This window comes from Eleginops maclovinus, chromosome 11 (assembly GCF_036324505.1).
Source record: "Eleginops maclovinus isolate JMC-PN-2008 ecotype Puerto Natales chromosome 11, JC_Emac_rtc_rv5, whole genome shotgun sequence".
Lineage (NCBI taxonomy): Eukaryota > Metazoa > Chordata > Actinopteri > Perciformes > Eleginopidae > Eleginops > Eleginops maclovinus.
The window spans coordinates 22703825-22726589 of record NC_086359.1 but is presented as its reverse complement, the minus strand read 5'-3'; the positions used below and the strand labels follow the sequence as shown (position 1 = coordinate 22726589).

The 22765-nt window shown below is 39.7% G+C and overlaps 1 protein-coding gene across 6 annotated transcripts; it reads right to left on the bottom strand.

Moving 5' to 3' along the window:
• Positions 1-748: 748 nt before the first annotated feature.
• On the bottom strand, positions 749-21614 carry LOC134871790 (myotonin-protein kinase). Of its 6 annotated transcripts, none has more exons than XM_063894697.1 (15): positions 20576-21614; positions 11900-11991; positions 11638-11721; positions 11247-11342; positions 10977-11125; positions 10575-10668; positions 10183-10380; positions 9127-9375; positions 8448-8527; positions 8232-8328; positions 7859-8046; positions 4246-4343; positions 3232-3293; positions 2878-2974; positions 749-1846 (listed from the first exon to the last, which is right to left on the bottom strand). In XM_063894697.1, exons 1-15 carry the CDS (start codon positions 20739-20741, stop codon positions 1821-1823), a joined length of 1776 nt encoding a protein of 591 aa, XP_063750767.1. In that variant the 5' UTR covers positions 20742-21614; the 3' UTR covers positions 749-1820. The 6 variants fall into 6 exon arrangements, 5 of the variants coding, with proteins under 5 accessions (XP_063750767.1, XP_063750766.1, XP_063750768.1 ...); XM_063894696.1 differs by having other exon boundaries at positions 2900-2974; XR_010166736.1 differs by having other exon boundaries at positions 2900-3293.
• Positions 21615-22765: the final 1151 nt, after the last annotated feature.

Here is a 22765-nt window from a genome sequence, read left to right as displayed (position 1 = left end):
CCCCGATTTTACTAGATCCAAGCAACGCCCCTGTCCAGAGCTCTGGCAGACCAAACCCAGGTGGACTGAAGAACATGTACAGTACATGTCAGGACATGTATCATAACATGTCTCAGATGATTAATGGCTGCAGGACCCTGCTAGAAATCCCACAGACATATAACAATAAAGACTATAACCTGTTGTGCAGTACTTATTATGTACAATATATATATATATATATATATATATACCGTAAATAGTTGTGCAATATATACTTCCACCTTTAATACTTTCAACTGGCTGCTATACCTGAAAACGTTTACTAGTACCTGATGTGTGTTTTGTAAATTGTAAATTGCGTAATTTCTCATTTATCTTTAATATTTTGTTGGTGCATACATCTTAATTAATATTATGCTATCTTTGGCTCTTTACTTGCAGTAAAAATGGTAATAAAAAAAATCTCCTCTGTGGGAAGAGTAAAGGTATTCTGATGTACTTTTTAAAGCCCCCCAAAAATTGGAATTTGAATGCAATCCTGAGTTAGTGGGAAGAACTCCAAAAGCTTTAACTGAGAAATAAACACAAGTGGGATTATGATCATGGGGGCAATATCTGTAGCCGCGCCCCTACTTTAGATGGTTTTTTTTTACTATCTTAAAAAAATGTGATCCTATCCTGACCTATTCTCCCAGGGCTCACATAAATATTGTAATTGAAAAACATATGAGCATGCTTGAGTAAGTAATTATAAAACATACAATAATGCTTAAAGACATTATTTTATTTTTCAGTGCCATTACTTTTTCAGTGTCAATACACATTTTTTCAATACAAGTGTAATAATACCAAGGTTCTTATTTTGAGTTCATGTTCTGTTTTCAATCCCATTTTTTATTTTTTAATGGCAGGATTTAAAGTCACTATCTTGAATCTGTAGAGGTTGGGGATGTGGAGAAATATACATTATTATCAGGGCAGTTAAGAAAACAAAAGTGATATCATCAGTACTGTTTCAGGAAATGTAGGGTTTTATCATCTACCTGATGACAAGTTCACATTCTTCAATAACACACAAATTAAACATCATAAGCTTTTAAGCTTGATTTAGCTTTTTTCTCAATTTTTTTTTAATTTTTAAACAAAACAAATTCAAACAAGGCAATATCATATATCTGGAAATATCAAATCTCATAATTATACTCCTCCATAATGTTTGCCTCTTTATGCAGCACGCCTTTACACAATCAGAGCCTATGATGTTATGGCCCAAGTTAATATAGAAATATATCTGGGTCATTATCAGTAACCTTTTGAATATAAATACAGGCACAGCAAAAACATGCCTATAGGAGTGCAACACAAGACCAAAACACCCAAAGGTGCAGATACATGATACAAAAGAGATTCTAACCCCACTGTGTGTCACTCAAACCTGATTGTCAATGTCACACATTGAAGTGAGTGCTTTTCTCACTGTGCTCAAAACTCAGTGCGTCTCTAACTTGGCTCTCCGTCTGGTAAGCAGGCAAGGTAGGTCAGAAGATGCCATCATCATTTCTTCCTCATTAGCTCCCAGCAGTCTGAGCCCCCTTTCTCCTCATATCAGTTGGAAAACTTAATTTAAAAAACCGTGTACAGTACTGACACCTTCAGCAGCTCCCCTTGCAGTCCTGCTTTTCCTCTTCTTGGCAAAGCGTGGCCTCAATCCTTTGTCTTGTTATGGTAGGAGAAGTCATGATATGCCACCTTGAAAGTACATTCAGGAGAGCTCAGTGTAACAGTGTCTCTGCCATGCTTGGAGCTCCCCCCCTTTGGCACACACCAGCAGGTATGACTCACTCGTCACCTGTGGCAGGCGAACCTTGAGGACAAAAAATAGAGCATAAAAAGCATATTTCAGTCAAATTGATTGAAATTAAATCATATAAAAGATTAATTTTGGCCTAAAATATTGTCTTGTGCTGAAGTACTGTAATGCATTTACAACACAAAAAGTGAAACCATAATAGTAATGATAATAATTCACAGTAGAGTAGTTGCTTCTTGGGGTTCTTCCTTCCCCATGATGTGTTCTATAGGTTTTTGTGCATGTAAATGGTCTGCAAAAGGCTACAATCCCTGTGTTCCATCCAGAGGGAGTTTATCCCCCATCCCCCCGACCCCCCCCCCCACCCACTTTGAGACATCTCCATTGATTACTTCCGTAACATAATGACATCACTATGTAACACTCACACATCTTTTGGTAAGCGCTCCAAAACATGTTACGTGGAAGGCTAAAGGGTGGGACATAAGCAGTTGATCAATCACAACAGATTAAGTTAACCAATCAGAGCAGACTGGGCTCTGGTTTCAGACAGAGGATGAAAAGAGGTGCTGCAGCACAGGCAGTATGAGAAAAATAAAGAGCTTTTTGAACATTAAAGCATGGAGACATGTCCCAGGAGAGACACTTAATACAAATATGACCTTGAAAATGAGCAGAATAGGAGCCCTTCAACGTGTTGCTTACACAAGAGACACATCATTTGTAAATGAAATACTAAGACCAGGTCTTTCGCTGCACAGTAAGCACTTCACGCTTTTTTGTGTGTCTCACAATATTTTTCCACAGTGAATGTTTTGTATGCAGCACTTTAAATATAAAAAAGGATTTCCTATAGTGTTGTTTTTACACTTAATTGGAAAACTGAGTTGAATTTTCTCTCAGACTCTTATTCTTGCTTGATTCTAAACAAGTTTAGCTTGATGTTAATGGCACACACCTGATTCCATAGAAAACCTTTTCTAATGAAATAATAACCCACATCTATGCAAAACACATCAATGGAATCAAAATGATATTATTGCATTCAAACCCCAAGATCATTTGAATCCTAAATGATAGATTACTGTCTGAGTGTTTTCTGTGTACCCTGTGGAACAGGAGCAGGTGCCGATGGAGAGGAATCACCAGTGGGTAATGGCAGGAAGGGGGCGCTCTCTCCCTCTGTAACACATGCAACAGACTAGTGAACAGACAGCAGCTTTGTAGAAACATAAATAAAGATTTTGGCTATTAAATGCTTAGCCAGTTGTACATCTTGTGTCATACAGGATTAATCTCTGTTTGCAAATCTTACTTATGCAACAAATGCAAAGATTCATCAGAGAATCCAACAGGTTACATGCTGTTTCAAAAGAGTTTTTATTTTTCCATGTCAGGCAGAGAAAGAGAACATGAAAGAGGAAAAAAGTTAGGCTTACATCCCTTGGTGCGTCCACACAGTGGGCAGGCAGAGCAAGAGATGCTGGGCAGAGACTCAGTGCTGTGATTGGAGGAGAGAGAGGAACATCAGTGCCCATGATGTGTGGTGGCGCTGCTGCAGGCGTTCAGCCTTTGGGTGCACTGCTGGCCAGCCAAGTTTGTAATAACACAAAGGACAGAACAAACAACAGTACATCTCTGTGATGAGGAAGGGCGATGGTGTGCAGGTTAATGGACAGAGAGAAGTGATGGAGAAAGCAGCGGCTGAAGTGAAGAAAGCATTTTTATCGTCACAAATGGAGCGAGGCATGTGATTTTGTCCACATGGCTTTGCAACAACAGGAGTTCTGGTCATTTTTCATGGTCATCCATGAGCCGAGCAGCAGGGAGACCCTCATCGCTGCCTCTTTAAAAAGCTCATGACACCGTATTGACTTATGGAAAGGGGCTTCCAAGTTCATGCATACCAAGGCTATTCTTAGAGTGGGTATTTATCACCATGTTCTGACTGAGTGCTCCAATATAAGCAGATGCTGCCAGCACTGTGAAGTCCTGTGTTTATTCAGAGTTGCTCATATTGTTTGGAACTCGCTCCACCTCACATTTATGTTGTTCTTACGAGACTCAGGACGGTAAAGTAGTACTTGGGTTGTGTTGATGTCTGTGTGATTAGGTCATGTTACTGAAATACCTGGCATTCTGAAAACAACAGGTTTTTTCCACCCAACTGGGTTAAATTTGGTCTTGGAAAAAACTACATGTATACCTTTATATGGCCTTGACTTTTAATGTACCTTACATCAACGGTTCCAACATCCCTATGATTAGCTTTACACTATGATTCATTATCATGTAACAATTGCAGTTTCATGACGGTGTTCTTCGCAGGGTTTAAATCTATTGGTCCGTGTGGTTTCATGGCATGACTGCATACAATATAAAGTGAAACAGAGCGGAACAGAGGATGATGAAGATGATGGTGTGATGAGGAAGCAGGGCTGCTGATCCCTTGCCTGTCTCCCTCGGGGCTCTCCAGTCCTGCATCTCCCCCTTCAACCTTTCCATTTCTTTCTCCAGCTCGCAGTATCTCCTCTCTGCTTCCTGTAACCGCCTGGTCGATAAAGAAGGAAAGATTGTGAGTTTCATCATATGTTATTATTATTGTTGTGTTGTTTCTTCAGTTGGGATGGGATGATGTAATGCCACTGCAATGGATACTTGTATATATTTGAAGGGTAAAATATATATAGTTGACCTGCCTGTACTTTTTCTAGTTGGGAAGTGTTTCTAACAGTACGTAATTGTTCTTGCAAACAGTTAAATAAGTCATTGCTACAAAATAATAAATATATATGACATACAAATTGTTTTTCGAGCTGTATGATTCCAGAGTTTCTCCCTGGATGGATACCTGATCCTGAGACCTGGAAGCCCAAACGCTTTACACCTATTCATCTCTCTACCACTGCCATCAAAGTACTAAAGTAAAAGTTCACCAATGTCCACAGTGTATGTGTCAGTAGAGCTCACATATACAGTAAGCTCTGCTTGACATTTCAGCATGACCAACAGATCTCTGAAACCGTTCAGCGCTGGTGTGTTGGATCAGACACTCACTCTTTGTCACTGAATTGGAAATATGGAGTAACATTGTAGCCTGAAATACTGTGCGGACATTCCCAAATTAGAAGTGCTCAGTTAATGCATAAGTCAGTGCTAAACTTAAAGCACAACCTACACTAACAGAAAATCCAGGGATTTAAAGCTTATAGTAGTGCTAAGAAACAATACAATGACAAAGAGTTACAGAAATCTAACAACCAGGGCTCCAACACGTGGAAGAAAAAGTAGAAAATAACACAGCGATGAGTTATTGTCTTACTCCCAGATGAATGATTAACTTGAAGATCCCCTATTATGCAAAAAGCACTTTTGGATGTCTTTTATACATAAATATGTGTCCCCGGTGTATAAAGAGACTCATAAAGTGTCAGAAAATACAACCTTCTCTCTTTTCCTCCTCACATCTCTAAAAACGGGGGTACAAACGAGCTGATCCAGATTTGCTTCAGTTATGACGTCATATCAGAAATGTGGGCTGGCATTACATTGAACTCCTGGCAACGTCCCGCCCACGTGACACGTCCCAACCGATCGTCCCCCATATACAGTCAGAGCTGAATCCCCTCCGCAGCACCTCTGTGAGTGTGTGTATTCAGCAGGATGTCTGCAGGAGGGACTTAGAGTTGTTTTACATATAATGTCTCTGTTGTAGTGGTAAACACTGAGAAGTGTTTCAGAAATAATGCTGGATGTGGTTTGGAACATAATATGGGGTTTAATCGCAGCATTAGCTGAGTTTCTCTGTTAGAAACTTCTCTCTTCAGACAGAGAGCTGCATGCACTCCAAAGGGGCGTGGCCAGCTTCAGCTCATTTCCATGAAAGGAAAAGTCACAGAATCAGCACTTTCGAAAACGGGGCTGAAACAGAGGGATAGTAGACATGCTAAAATGCATGATTTGTTTGGTATTTTGAGCAAAACACGTCAGAGACATGTTTTTATATATAATTAACACCTATAACATAGGCCATAAAAGAGCATAATCGGAGACATTTAAAATGTTTTAACCTGGAACAACTTCTGGCTGAGGAGAACCTGTGCACACTAAAAAATATGTAGGGCGCCTATATGTCACCCCCTCCCTCCCTGACCCACTGGACGCTCTACAATTTGCTAACAGGTTAATTAGCTCTTTGGCCAATGCCATTGCTAATACCTTCACTTTGCCATCTGCTAAAAAAATGTGTTATAGACTATAGATCAGCATTTTACACTTATGCCTCTCATCACCAATTTCAGAGACTTGGGGGTCAACCCACAGCCCTACTTATAGTCAACGGTACATTTTTTTTCAGTATACTCCAGCCTGACTGGAAACACTAGAGCCCATAATGTCTGCGTGCCCAGCCCTCCCCTGTTTGCCCTGTTCCCACATGATTAGGTGGCCAGCCACAGCTCCAACATCATTATTATGTTTGCTGACAAAACGTCTGTTATTGGCCTGACGACCAACAGTATCATCTCAGTGCCAGGAAGCATATACTGCTTTATCATCAAATCTAAAAAGCTGGCCCGGGGCTACAGGAAGAGAAGTACCCCCCATCTCTATCAACGGGACTGCAGTAAAGTGAGTCAGCAGATTCAGGGTCTTCAGGATTCACATCAGTTGGAAATTTAAGATGATTTTAAATATTATTTATTTAAGACAATAAATGTTTATTATTGTCATTCCGGTCATACGCAGATACAAGGGTATCCTGATTCCCTCTGTCAATTTTAAGAATGAATGGGCCCTTGCTGTGTAGTTGCATGTGGGTCCATAGTTAGTCTGAATTGGCTATCGTTAACACTCATAAAAAAAGACTGTGTTCATGCCACTGTTAGATACATTTAAAAACTCAAACGTTGACATTAAAGGTCTCTTTCTCTTAGGCATACATTATAGTCTCCGATATATAAAAAACATTTCTCTGAAATGTTTTGCTCAAAACACAGCCCTGTTTTCAAGTGCTATCTCTGTGTCTGACCCTTAAAATGCAAATGAGCTCCTGCTCACCACGCCCCTCTGTTTGAGTTTGCTGCCTTCCCGGCATCAAGTTATCATGCTTACGGTGAATATGAAAGGAGAAGAGGAAACATGTCTTCCCAGACAAATGCTGTTCAAGCTTATTATGAATATGATCCTGAATCTGACTCTGAAGAGGACAAGGTCTCGTTGGACGTGCAAACATTTTGGATGTAGCCGGACTTTTCGGAATGGTTAGATGATACGCTTTTGTCACTATTTATTTTACGTTAACTTGGTGTGTGTTGCAACGATACATCTGTAAAGGAGGCTGTGCTTCTTATTCCGTTCAGTTAATATTTTGAGTTATTTTGGCTAAGGAGAAAGAATGAAATGTGTACAGTTTGTAACGTTGAAACATAGAGTTGCAGCGCCAACAACAGCACAATGTTTGACTGCCTTAGACATTTTGTTGCTAAGAGCTGGCAAAAAACACAGAGGCTACTGGGGGCAATTCAGCTCGCCGACTGTATATGTGGTACGATAGATTGGGATGTGGGTGGGACGTTGCCAGGAGTTCAATGTAAAGCCAGCCCACATTTCTAATATGACATCAAGTCTGCGTCAAATCTGGATCAGCTCGTTTGTACCTCCGTTTTTAGAGATGTGGGTAAGGAGTAAAAGAGAGAGGGTTGTATTTTCTGACAGGTTGTCGACTTACACACCGGGGACACATATTTATGTATAAAAGACAGCAAAAAGTGCATTTTGCATAATAAGGGATCTTTAATTAAATGTATTATCTGAACAAATACCACAGAGCTGTATTAGGTTAATTTAAACAATAATATTAAGTTTTACCTAATCTTTTGTATTTAAACTTAATATTATTACTTTCAAATAACCTAATACAATTATGTGTAATTTGTTGGGATAATACATTTAATTAAAGTCAATGTTTGAGTTTTTTCAATCTGTTTAAAAAGGAATTTGTACTCAACTGCTCCTATTAGTTAAGTCTGTGGATTGGGCAATCAGGGTATTATTATCAAATGATACCTCTGCAAGTCTTCATGGAGTCCGGATATTTGGTCAGTCTCCTCCTCATCCTCCTCATCCTCCTCGTCCTCCTCTTCTTCAGTGGTGGTGTGGGTGGATGCAGTAGGACCTTGTTTTAAAGTGAGTGGAAGCTCCAGCAGGGCAGACAGGTCATCTGGAAGATTGTCTGTGAGCTGCCACTGCTGACTCTGCATTCGAACCATGGGTAAACCAAGGAAGACCAAGCACAATGAGAAAATCACACTAAATATTATTCATAATCATATAAAAGTACAGTTATATAAATGCTGCACACACTGTAAGATAACTAGTGCAACCTGACAATGGACAAAGGGACATTCTGACGTGCACAGACTTTAGGATGATGTCTCACCTGTTTCTCTGGTGTGTAGCGACTCTCACAGTCCCTGAGACTGGAGTGGTCAATCTGCATCATGATGTCTCGACTGCGGTCGATGGCACCCGTCTGACTATACAAAATGAGAGAGCAGTTGTACAATATTCAGGTAACTCCTGAATCAGATTCTTTCTAAAAAGCCAGTTATACTCATTGGATGCACACAAAACATCAACCATGAAATAGGTTTACCAGGTAGCGGTGTAAGAGTATCCAACAAAAGCCAAGTGTACCCCTATTGGAGCTCTGTCCATTACATCAGACAGCGTCTCCTGCAGGACACAACAGATACAGATAACCAGCTGGTGTTGTTTTGTTAGAAGTTGCAAAAATGTAGCCGTGTTTAGGGCTAAAATGGTTTGCTAATGCAGTGCTTGTTTACAACGTGCCTGAGAACCGCTGACACTGTACTCATCCTGGGTCCACAGCCATATACCCATCAAGTGTGAAGTCGACAGCACAACTACTAAAACACATTTCCAGTAAATCCCTTGTCCCTCATTCTTTGTCTAAGTTAAACGGGATCATCTAAATACACTAGCTTAGCTTACATAACACACTGCTAATCAATACGTCCCACACATCTAAACAGCTTGAAATTGAAACTGAATCTACTCAGAATGTCAAGACAATGGTAAGAAACATTATGCATATACATAGACAGACACAAGAGACTTCTTTCACTTTAGTTTGGTGATTGCTTTGGGGTCAGACTTTTTTAACCTGAGGTAAATCCCACATTTGTACCTACGGCTACATACTAATATTAAGGGTAGACAATTACCCAAGTTTCTCAGAGTGATAACATGTCTTACACTTTCTTTCAGACACAACTTAGGTCTCATCATTGAAACATTCTCAAAGACAATACCATTTCACTGAGACAGTCATCCAGGATGTCAAAGTTGGAGGTGTCCGTTGGATTGGACACTTCAGGCAGGAAGGGGGCAGGGAGTTTATGCAGGGAAGCCCAGTCCAGTCCACAGAAGAAGGGATTGCTCCTGAACTCACTGAAGCCTTTCCTTCCCAGACGGACTTCCCTCTCACAGATGAGCCCAGTGATGAAGGAGCGAGCCTTGTCTGAAATCTCTGGGCCAGAAGAAGGGAATTCGAAATACTCCTGGTGATGGAGATGAAGAAGGCACATTTCAAAATCTCTTTTGTTTACATCACTTCTTCTGATACCACCGATAGTATAACTACTGCGAAGCAAAAGTGTTTTAAAATTGAATATTAATTTGGATGTGTAAAAGGACGTAGTGTCTGTGACCTCAACCGTAAAAATCTGCAAAGCAACTCTGAAGCCCAGAGTGGGCGCAGCCGGTCAGCACCATTTTCACAGGGAAGACTAAATCTTGCCTGCCTCTGCCAAATCCAAACTTGGGGAAAAAGGCAGAGCTGAGGCGGGCCTGGCTTTTGAAACACGGCCACCTTCAGCTCAAAGCTATTAGCTAGCTAAGCTGAGATGCTAGGAGATGCTTCTCTGCGTTGCTAGCCGGTTGCAGTCCTGTTGCTCACAGGCCGTATATGCTGTCCAATCTCTTAAGGTTACATTTCTTAAGGTAAGTTTGAAATACTGGTTTATGTTATTAAGCTTGTGCTGCACAATCTTAAAAACGCTTTCAATGTTTTACAGTTTTGAATCATCCTGAAAAGGTTCATTTCCAGATGATGACCCAATCTCTGTAAATGTCCATCAACTAGCTACTTTGTAAAGATTAAAAACAAAATGGTGATTTGAAAACAAATCTTTTTTCAGACATCAGAACTGCAACCATAGCAGTGGTCTCCAGCGGTCTGATAACGAGAAATACTCATAGAATGCATTATTTGACCATCAGAATCAAGTTTTCAACAAAGCCATCAAATCAATATATATATATAGAAATATATACATCTGAAAGACATAGTCAGTGTGTCAATGCACCTGAAAGTTGATGATCTTGGCGTATGTTTGCGATATGGACTCTGCAAAGAAGGGTGTGGTCCCCAGCATCATTTCATAGGCACAGATACCCAGAGCCCACCAGTCACACTCAGGACCATAACCTCCTCCACCCTCTACGGCCCTTAAAATCTCTGGAGACAAATAGTCAGGGGTCCCTACTGCTAGGGACGAGTGAACCTGAAATGAAACAAGGAGGCACGTTTTTTATAAAAATGTATAGGGTCATGGCCGGAATTTCCAAGTTTGTTGTTTAAAAAATTCACTGAAAAGAAGGAATGTTTTCACATCATACAGTATGATGGATCTTTGTCATTCTTTTACCTTCTTAAGGGTATCTCTTGGGAAACTTCTAAGAAAATGTGAACTCTCACCATCCCATCCTCGAAGAGCCTCAGACACGAACCAAAGTCCCCTAGTCTTATGTGTCCGTCCGCTGTCAGTAGGATGTTGTCAGGTTTGATGTCTCTGTGTAAGGAATCAGGTAGAAAGGGCCATTGTCATCTCTTAAGGTCAGATTGAATTGATTATACATTCTTTACTTCCATGTCACAGCTCCAGGCTAGAATGCGTACATGTGAGTGTGTCATCTTAGGGTCCCAGGCCTGATTCAGCATTACAGAAATGAACAGTTGTGTAGTTAAGATCAAGATTAGTACTGAGTCTTAAAATGGATGTGGTCTCAGGAATGGCAAACAGAGTGGAGAACAAATTTACACAGGTTAGTGTGATTCCAACAAAAAATAGTCCCTAGTTTAAGGAGGAGAAAAGTCTACCTGTGTACGTATCCCAGTCTGTGGATAGAGTCAATTGCCATGATCATTTCAGCGAGGTAGAACTGAGCCATGTCCTCAGGGATCCGGTCTCCAAACTTACTGAGCAGAGTCAGCAGGTCCCCCCCTACATAGTAATCCATCACCAGGTACTGAAAGGGAGGAGAGGGTGGATGTGGTTGGAAAATAGCAGCAGAATATGAGTTAAAAGCAGAATATGATAGCAGGAAAAGTACAACATATATACTTGACATCATGTATGTTCATATGCACCAGGTAGTTGTCATCCTGAAAGGCATAGTGCAGCTCTGTGATCCAGCATCGGTCGCCCCTGAGTAACACCTCCCTCTCCTCCTGGTAACACGCTGTCTATGTAAAACACAAACACAAAGGCCTCAAGTTAATAGACAGATATCCAAATAATTGTCCCACTGAGAGACAAACCACTCATGGACAGTCTCACCATGTGCTTTACTTTGACTTTCCTTTTGTTAATTATTCAGCTAAGCCCAGTATTTGGAGTAACAGAACTGCACATATTCTTTGTCTTGTGAATGTGAGGGCAGGTGTGTGTGTTTGTGTGTGTGTGTGTGTGTGTGTGTGTGTGTGTGTGTGTGTGTGTGTGCGTGCGTGCGTGCGTGCGTGCGTGCGTGCGTGTGTGTACCTCTCCTCGCCTCAGCATGTCCCACTTATTCATAATCTTCAGAGCATACACTTGCTGTGTGCTTCTCATCCTTGCTACAGCAACCTGCAGCGGTGATGATTAAGGATGATAAAAAGGAACGTTTTGAAAGCCCCAATGAGGTTTCAAGTTAGGAACACAACCATTGCTCATAAGAAGTAATTAGGGTGAATATAGTGTAATTGATCAGATCATGTTACTATGAGAATTGAAAAAGTATAATTCCTGCTCGGGACCTGCTCACCTCACTGAATGTGCCTCGGCCAATCACCTTCAGGATGTGAAAGTCTTCCCTTTTGATGCGAGTCCTTCTCACCTGCCTCACCAGGGGCTCGGCTGTGATTGGACGAGAGAAGGGAGAGATGATTAATTTTTCATGATATATCATAGCCTTAGCTTACAAATAAGACAGGACATGGGAATGGATATTTTTCAAGTTCAAATCGAACAGGAACAGATAGAAACACAGTAATGTTTTGTTTCTTTAAGGATGGAACTTTAACTCCCTAAGCACCGACAGTATATCAAAATTGAAAAAACATATCCTTACCTCAATTGGAAATTACCACTGAAATACTATAATATTTTATTCTGAATTTGTTAAAGTGGATATTTTTCCTGTAGTGCAATTTCATAGGAGGAGTTCATATGGGTCATTTGAAACCCTGCATGCTTGATTTGTTGGTTTGATTGTGCTCAGCCAAAATGAAATAAATGAATACATATAAATAACTAGTTTATGCAATTATGTATGTGAAATGAAAATGTCATCATAAAGAAATGGTTTCACATTTTTGGGAGAGAAGATTGATAACATTACACCTACTTCCAATCTTATTTACTCTTCCACTAAAAATGAAGCAAGAGCTAGCACATAATTAGCATAACTTAGATAAAGGGAACCAACTCTCCAAATCCATAATGCATGATTTATATATTTAGACGGAATTGAACAGACAAGAGGAAATGTGTTTTGCAGATTCTTTTGCTGCATGCTGGCTCAGCTCCATATGTTCTATAATCCTCTTTCTATTATAGCCTTTCTTTTTTTTCACTTCAACTTCCTAGCAGCCAGGCAACAGAAAGAACACAAATGCACAGAGGCTCAATCAGGTTCAAGAATCACATGTAAAGTTCCTGGAGCATAATGGTTTACAACATGATTGGGGAAATGAAGACATTTGAATATTATTTGGGCTGTGTTTATTTTCTTTGCTTTTCTTTTTTTCAGTTTTTTTTTATTTATTTGCTGATTGTATGTAAAGAGGGTCCTGTTTTATAAAGTGTCATTTCTATGTATACAAATTCACAGGGACAAGTTAAAATATAAATAATCACATTTAAAATACATAAACTGACATCAGAAACCATTAGTATCATCTTCTCCCAACATTCAAAATGGAAAACGATTAAACAGTTGGCTCATCAGTTAGGTGTTCTGATAAATAAAGGGATTCTTTACTGTGCCACATGGAAGTCTGAATCTTTGCACAAAGGTTAGAACAGTGAAAAGTCAAGCCAATGCAGAAGTGCCATAGCAGGTCTATGGCACTTCTGCATTGGTTTCACTTTTCATGCACAGAAGTTGTGGATTGATTGATAAAGTTAAATGGATAAGTGTCATAAGACAAGATATTAATTTATCTTTTGGCTGCACTAAAAGATCAAATAATATCTCAAGCTTGTACACCTACAAAGAGGGTGTACAAGCTTTAATGGGCGGTTTAGAGGCGTTGGTCAGACCTGAACAAGTGCAATGTCAGAGATATCGGTGTACTATTACTAATAAGAGTTTCTATTTGTAAAACAAATAAATAAACCTAGCAAGGACTACACTTTTCTTTGGAAGCCAGACTGGTTTCCTTTGTTCACCTTTTCTTTTTTACTTGTAAGTCAGTTTTCTGAGTTTCTAAACAAAACATTTTTTTAGGGAAGGAGGCTTGATAAATGTGGTCAAATGAAATTGGATTACATATCTAGCTTTTTCCCTTCTGTTAAGATACTAAGACTATTTTAGAAATTCTTAAAGAGACTGATATTAAGATCACTTTTATTAATCCCTGATGGGGAATTCAGTCTTATGCACTAAGGGTCGCCCCTATGTAGTGCAACAGTTCAAAGGTCAGTGATCTGTACGACATCAAAATGAATGCTGTCCATTCATCAGTCTATTTCTATTCCACCATAGAAACAGTCGTCTGTGTGGTTTTCTGTGACGCAACACGGCTGCCCCAGCTCCTGACCCAGGGCGACAGCATGTGTTTGCAGAGGATAAAGGATCCTTGTCACAGGACTGTCCTCTTACTCAGGAAACTTTGAGCTGTGAGGCCACAGCATGTGTGTGTGCCTGCAGGTTCTCTCTCTTACATTCCTCTCAGTGTGTGAGGAGGTGGGGAATGAAAATAAAAATGAAGGACTGGAAAACTTGCCTCAATTCATAAATGATAGCTGCTATTTTTAGATGAAAGTAGCGACTGCAATTCAGACAGTTTCTCCGCTGAAGAGGAACTCCGTTTATGGTAAATATAATCTGAAGGGAAACACCGATCAGGGAGCTGGGTGTGTTCACATGTTATAGAAGTCTGCTGCTGTTTGGGTGTCAAAACAAAATGACCACATCTTAAAAAGGGATATTTAGTCAAGGACATCCAGAAGGTCAAATCATCTGACCTAATCACTTTTAAGCTTGTAAACACTTCAATCAGGGTAATTATAGGATTAGCCATATTCTGGAACATCCCTGAGTCTCCACTTACATTTCACTCATTATATCCATGTCAACATGTTAGGAGCCTACAGGAAACAAAACGAGGGTGTGCAAGCCTAAATGGGCCGTTTAGAAGCATTGGTCAGACCTGAACAACTGCAATGTAATATCTGGGAACTATTACTAATAACACTTTCTATTTTTAAAATAAATAAATAAGTCAATGAATAAATAAATAAACCTAGCAAGGACTACACTTTTCTTTGGAAGCTAAACTGGTTTCCTGTGTTCACCTTTTATTACTAGTAATCTCTCAATACGTGACATGAATAGTTTGCAACAGTGGCCAGTAACATTGGTGATATTTAACTAATGAGTTTATGCTATCAATCATTAGTTTAAAGTCTTTTCTAATATAGCATGATGTCCAGAGTGATATAGATGTTAAAGCAGGGTGTGCTTCAGGGACCAGCTACCTTGTGATGTTGTCCGGTTTGGGGGGTTTTCGTCTTAGGGCTTTTTCACAGTTTGCTTTCAGATCTTGAAACTGTGCTGTACAATTTTGGGTCTCCTAAAAATTTGTTGAATAGAGCGGTGCAGTGATGAGGGATTTTTGTAAGCTGACCCGGAAGTTAGCATCACAAGGGGTTCCTCAACAAAAAGCAATGGGATTTTTCCATTGCTTTTTGTATTTTCCCAAAAATAAACTTGAAACGTAAATGCAATTGATTAAAGTAAAAAGCTAATGTTAGGCTATAAACAAACTACATTAGGGTCCCATGGCGGAACAGAACTGCTAAGCTAAAGGCGGCCTTGATGATGTTAACAGTTTAATAAGTCACCTTTATATGACAGTGGGGTATTTACTGACATTCGTCATAGGACAAAACGTCATAGAACAAAACGAGAAAATCTCCTTGTGTTAACCTCCTTATTTCAGACTTCTAACCACAAACTTGTTAAAAAAAAAACATTGACTTGGAGAAGAGGGAACTGGAAGTGTAAAATGTTAAGTTATATACAGGTTTAGGACTCATTCCTGCACCACTCTTAGCTTAAAAAACCTTCAACAAACCCATAGGTGACATCACGGTGACAATGTCCACATCTTCTATACAGTCTTTGTCTCTTATGCAGGTCTAGGTTACAGTGGCAGCAGACAAGGTAAGGTTCTTCACCCTGGCTAAACCCTCCAGGTCTCCCCAGGAAGACGTTTGGCTGGATGGGATATGTTATTTCTCCAGAAATTCCCTGATCCCTACAGCCTCCTGTACTTATGTAGCTCGATAATATTCTCTTAGTTTTGTGGAAGTCTGGCGGTTGACTTCCTGATGTACAGTAAAGCCATGAAAAACATCCCATAATGTCCACCCAACACCTTGATAACTTTTGGGTGTAGTTTGGACTTTTCTGTCTGCTCATTCCTCAGTGACATCACTTCACAGACGAAGGTCTTCCCAACAACGGGAGAAAAATGATTCTGTTTGTTTCTGGGCAGGAAATGGACAGCGCTGTCCATCCTGTTCTCGTTGCTTCCTGTAGCTGTATCCCACCAAAAAAAGCAAAGTCTGTGGAACAGTCGGTGCATGTGTGTGTGTGTGTGTGTGTGTGTGTGTGTGTGTGTGTGTGTGTGTGTGTGTATACAGTATGTACGTATGTCCTGTGTCTGTGTGCCAGCTTGTATTTATTCAAGACTTCCAGCGTAAGTGCTCAGCCAACCCCTCTGCCAGCTTCCTATCGTCATGAATGGAAATTACTCCCCTCCATGGGGGACGACAGGGCAAAGAGATGGAGGAGAGAAGTTGACAAAACGGACAGTTATTTGAGATGATGGAATGTCTCTACCTAAGGTTTTTCCCTAACATTTCTGCTTGTCATTTGCTTGATTCATGTCCACACAGTTCTAAATAGGACATGAAACACATTGGAATAGCTGCAGGGCCTCATAGTCATATCCCATGACTGCACATGTTGATGACTAAACCCTCTGTAAAAATCCATTCTTATGTGTGGACAACAAATGTTTTGTATCAGGCTGAACGCACAGAGACAGCTGCTCCACAACACATGGTTTGAGAGTGAATTCCGAATCAGAATATAGAATCAGAATTGTGCTAGATTGCACGATCATTATTATTAATGTACAACTTTTTGGATGTTGATTTCATATTTATATAAAGGACAACTGACACACTCTACTGTTACTTGCTGATACAAGTAATATTTTTATTGAAGGAAAAAAATAGTTATGCAGTCAGCTCATGTAAATGTTGACTCTGGCTCTGTTACTGACCTCTCCTATTAGGAAAACAATGTAGCGGGTGACCAGAACATAAGTAATACGGATATGAAGCTAGTTGGAAGGACAGCTACATGAAATCAGAGGGTGATACGTTGAGAATTGGCTGTCAAATTCAGTGTTAAGCACAGTCTTTATTGAAATGCTCCTCTTCAGTCTGGCTCAGCTCAAAGGCTCCTTCCTAATCCACCAGTTCTTCTTGTCATAGCAAAACTCAAGGATCAGGGCCTGCACTGAGCTTCACAGAAGACACAAAACACTCAATCAGTGTTAAAGTAGTATTGTGCAACCTTTTCCACATTAACAGAAAGGTATTACAAGTTGAAAACAAACATACTTTCCACTTGCCTCTGATATTTATCTATCACAATACATATGTCCTCAGTAGGGTATGTGAAGAACACTAACGTAGCGTAGTGTAAATCTTAGATACCTTTAATTTGATTAATTTTTCTTTTTTTCCCCCCTTCAACTGCTTCTAAATGCTGATCAGTGCACTCTTTTAGTAAAAAAAATAACCAATTGGCCAGTCATAGTGCTGTGTCAAACTTTAAATCTCATCTTTATCCTGCTGAAAGGCCCTCCTTAAGTCATTACATCCAGTAGAGCTCATCAGAAGTCCACTCCTCAACAAATACAGGTCTTTATTAACTCATCACAAACACCACCAGTGTCCTTAAGATATATCGTACCACTATAGGGTCTAACTGCCCAAAAAAAAGTTGACAAAAGATAGGGGCTTAACATAAACACCCTTGGACACTGGATCCTCATTCCAGTGTGTGGTTAAATTTGGAATGTCCCATCACTGGGTGCACATGATAGCCCCATGCCCCCGGCTACTGAACAGTACAATAGATACACACAGGGACATGCATGGACAGATGCTGTCAATACTAGAGACAGAGCGAGGAGAGAGGACCAAAGGGGTGAGAGTTGAGGTGTGATGCGAACAGATGTACACACAGAGCAGAGGCAGGTACCTGTAATACAACAATGGACGGCAAGAGTGAAGTACATGCAGGGTTCTGAGAGATACTTTAAACATGTACTTCATTACAATTACTAGTTAGATGTAAAATACTGTAATAAGTAACCTAATCTAAGTATAACCTGATTACTCTGCATTACTTTTGGATTCCCTCAATATCAAATGCAACGCCATCACCAAGCAACACTTACATGGATTTTACTTTAGTGTATTATTTGAAACAACAGAACAATCTAACCTAAGAAAGATAAACCAAGATATTTAGGATACCAAATGTGTCCTCTGAAATTAAAGGTTAGGCCTACAGAATAGTAAAGTTAATACATTTAGTTTAATACATTAATTAAAAGCTGGCTACTTTTATTTTTGTTTAATAAGCCAGGTGTCAAGCTTCTGTCTATAAAAATAAGATATTTAAAAGTAAGGGAGAAACCTCCCCAAAAAATGTGATGCAGTACGTTTACCCGTAATAATTATTATTTATTTTATTGTTACATAATCAAGCAAGTAATTCAGATCTTTTTAAAGAGACCAGTTATCAGATTTTATCTTTTTTAAATGGTACTGTAAGGGAATACAGTTAGGTTTTTTTGTATCCTGACAAATCCCGTTACCTGTAAACCGATTCTCCCCAAGACTGAATATATATATATATATATATATATATATATATATATATATACATATTGATAAAAATGTCAAGCATGGCAGCAGGATACATGTCATCATCTTATATTTTCTATAGAGTATGTCCTTCATTAAGGTCATTGAGCTCATGGTGATATAACCCCAGTTCAAAGTCCCTGAGAGGTTCATGAGAGAGTACAGAAAGTCAGCAAGGGTTGCTTTTTCATAACCATGTCTCCAGGCTTGGGAAGTAATGGATTACAGGTAACAGGATTACGTATTCATTAAACAAAAAAAGGCACTTTACAGAAACTAAATATCTTGGTTTAATCTTTTCTTACGTTACATTGTTCTGTTGTCTTACAGTACATTACACACTTTCTAAAAAAACATCTTACTGATATTTATTTCCTCTGTCTTTATTGACATTGATACATTTTATAAAAGGTAACTAGCAACTTTAACAGATTCCATTTTTAAAGTAACCCTCCCAGCCCTGGTTGTCTCCAGTTGCCTTCTGGGTCAGAACACAGAGGTCAGCTCATTTTAGAGAGCTGTTTATATGCTGCTGTAATCCCTGAACAAATGTTGACCTTGTCTGTCAGTCGGTCTTTAAATGGAATCCAGTGTGGATTTACAGAAGATGAATATAAAATAATTAATGTGTTGAGTGCAATTAAATAATTATATTATTGCTGCATACGTTTGTTTATAAATCAGATCATTTTTATACCGCATCTTGTACATTATAATAACCCTTAATATGGATTGTGTGTCATCTGGGGAAAAACTACAGGACTTTTGTTTCAACGGGGCACACTCACATGCTCAGAAGTGAATAAACTGTCAAACCTCTTCAATATTCAGATTAATGTAATGAAATTAATTACATTTTGTGTCATGTTTTGAGGCAAATACCACTCCAGCAACAGTTACTTATTTTATTAACCTAATCCAAACAGCACTAGTCTTTCTTTCTCATTAATTCTTGTTTCAGTTTGTCTTTATGAAGGTATGTTTTGTTTTAGGAAATCACCATTATCTCTTCCTTTATTTTACCCAGGTACTTAGGTATTTTATGTATTTTTAAACAACTTTGAGGGGCTCTGTAAAAATAATGTTCCTTATTTTATCATAAAGTCATTAATAATGACATAACATATGACTTATAATGTATATTTTATTGAGGAAAACATTATATCTGGTTCTAACACCCAAAAGGACAAGCCAAAAAATCCAATTGTAGCTATTATGCAAAATAATGATTCACTGGAGATTCTTATTCAGCAGCTGAGTTTTGACCAACTTCCTATAATGACTTTAAAGCTTCCTTGTTATGTAAAGAAAATCCAATGTGATGCCATCATTTAGGAACCCAAACTTAAATCAACAGTTTATAAGTCAAAGGTCACACTCTAAAAAGTTTATGTATAGCATACATGTGCTTACAAAAATATTCTCCAGCACATAAATCAAGGTAAAGATGTCATCGAGTGCCCTGGGACTCCTGAAACCTGAAGCTTCACTGACTTTTTATTGGCTAAACACAGCAGACTGCCCACAGTTTGGCAAAGAATGAATCAACAATAAACTATCACTATATTTAATCCTGACATTGTTTTAAACAAATCTTACATCAATAACTTATTCACAAACAGTGACTCATCCCGTCAAGAGCAAAGGATTGGTGAAGGTTCTGGAAGCCACACACAAATAAAGTTATCCCACTGATATGTGAATCAAAATCCTCAAAAAAAACCATCATCTTGTACTGGATAATTGTGAGCTGCAGAATCATCCAATAAGAACATAAATTGTAGCATAGTGGAGTGGTGAAACTTTTTAAATGCTCCTTTGCCTTTAGAGTAGTTCTTGAACAGTTAAACAAAGTCATTGATTAACTTAGATACAGTTCCTCAGAGTTAATAAATAATAAATGAACTTGTGTTTTCCTTCCTCAGGAATGTAGCTCTTAAACAGCCGAAACATTTGCCCAGTCACACGCAGCGCTACGTTTGGTGATGCATCAATTGACTGTCCTGGCCAAACAAAGTGGTCGCCAGGCAACAAATACTGTCAGAAACAGGAGGAGTAATTCAGGTCATCATGTTAATATCTAATTTAAACAGTTGTCGGGAGCTCCCCAGCGGCCCACACACACACACACACACACACACACACACACACACACACACACACACACACACACACACACACACACACACACACACACACACACACACACACACACACACACACACACGTATTCACCTAGCAACAAGAGGAAAACACTCACCCCATTGCAGGAAGCCAGAGACGTACTTCTCCCTTGCAAAGTGCGAGGAGTAGAACTCCTGGTAGACGCCCACCAGCAGGTCCAACAGGGTCTGGAGCCCAACAGGCCCCGTGGACTGGGGCCCCTCGGCCGGGACAAGTGCACCAAGGCCAGGCCCCGTCGACATGGTGCCCAATGGGTGAGGGGTCCGTTTGGCTTAGAATTTCTTTGAAAACCTGGTGTCCATGGTGTAGGATTTACAGTAAAGGTCTTCTTCCGCCGGGTTAACAGTTCAGAATCGCTGAATCACATTTACAGTAACAGCCAGCCCTCACTTTCTTCTTTGGACTGACCCAACTGACCCCCCTTGGTCACACACACTGGCTCTCTGGAACTCTTTGTGGATCGCACCTAGCCCCACCCCAAGTTTCTTATAGTTAACGGTCACTTACGTTATCTTCCTCCTCCCTGTTTGTCTCTATGTGTCTGCCTGTCTCCCTTCTCCTCTCCCCATGGCTTTGCAGCATCTGTCAAGCCTGCAGTTTCTCCAGCTCTGACTCCAGACCTTTTTTGGTCTTTGCCTCCCTCTCTCGCCGCTCCTTGTGGCCAAAGTGCTCCAAACGTTCTACTACAACAGTGAGATCCAATAGAGAAGCATGTACATGATCTGAAACAAATCCTCTTTCCCTTTTACATCTATCACTTTTTTACATTTGCTATTACCTGTCCTTGTTTCCCCTTTTCCTCCCCCCTGTGACAGAAACAGGAACCACTGACCTGAACTGTTGCTGTTACACTCATGTCATGTTTTGAAGAGCGCAAATCTCCTTTTTTGTCAACCGTCCAAGGATCTCTTTGAGTTCCCGTGATTCTTTTTGTGTCCCTGCTGTGTCACTCATCTCTCCCCTCTGTCTCCCCTCTCAGTCCTGCTCATGTAATTTCTCCATCCTGCAACACAGAGCGTTTCCTCTCCCCAGCTCAGTGGATCAGAAATTCCTTCGCTCTCTGTCTGTTTATCCGTTTACTCACTCTGTCCCTCTTTCCTCCTCTGATGCAGTAGCTCTCTGTGTCTGTACTCGCTGTCTCTCTCCTCTCTTTCTCCTCCCCAACTTTTCTGCTTCGACTTTTCCATTGTACAGCCTCCTTCCACTTCTCTCTTTATAAATACACCACAGCTGCCACACAGTACAGCCATACACTTTGTACTTTATTTCACAGCCGAAGTGGCATCAAACTAAATGTTCAAGCTTCTATGCATAAAAAGGCACATTTTGTGTCAGTATTTGAGAAGTTCTGGATTACTTTTTGTGTCAATGATTACTTGAAAGTGAGAATACCTGATCAGTTAAAAAAACACAACAGGAAACAATTGAAGGAAAAATTAGGAATTATAAACACAGAAATGCACATATTATATTGTGAATATTGTCAACAAGGAAGTGCCTTTTGGCCAGTTCCCTAATACACGGAAATCACATTTGAGTTGTGCCTTCCTGTCGACATCCATTAATATTGCCAATAAGAACAATTGTCACTATTTGTAACTCCAGCTCTATGATGATCGTCACCATAGCTAGAGATACAGTGCATTGCTACTGTACTGTGTGCCAGCTCTGCTCAAAAGCATTGACTCCCTGTGCAACATCCCCTCTAGGGTTATGGCTTTTAAATGTGACACTTATCTAAGACTTTGTGAACAATTTCCAAATGTTTTTCTAATTTCCCCCTGAGGCTGCTTTTGTATCAAATACCCCCAATGAACATGACAGGACATGAGTGGTGCGCTAATATCCTATTTTTGAAGGTCGAACCATTAGCATCGCAAGGGTTAGCATCGCAAGGGATTGCATCATTTGACAAAAAGCAATGGGATTAACCAATGTGTTTTGGAATATTGCAGAAAATGAGCTCTCCTGCAACATACGTTCATGCTGCTTCCATGTTTTTTTCAACAGGGTATTTAAGCGTAAATGCCAGAAATAAACTGCTAACACAATGCTAAAACAAACTACATTATGGTGTCATTACTTTATATCCACAATGCTAAGCTAAAGGTGGACTCGTGTTTAGTGTGATGATATTTAGTAGTTTCCTTTAGTCACACAACTTTTAAAACACATAAATGTACTACTAATCAACCCGATATAAAAAAAGTCCCCATCATGACAAACTTTAACATTAAATGTTCTCACATTCATTTGTTAGTGATAG

Excerpts from the sequence above, each read along its gene's own strand:
- LOC134871790 (XM_063894694.1), bottom strand. The coding sequence starts at position 20,741 with ATGTCGACGGGGCCTGGCCTTGGTGCACTTGTCCCGGCCGAGGGGCCC. Across the intron at positions 11,126-11,246 it reads TTCAGGATGACAACTACCTG|TACCTGGTGATGGATTACTA; the intron begins GTGCATATGAAC and ends CCTCCCTTTCAG. Across the intron at positions 8,047-8,231 it reads GCTACACACCAGAGAAACAG|AGTCAGCAGTGGCAGCTCAC; the intron begins GTGAGACATCAT and ends GTTCGAATGCAG.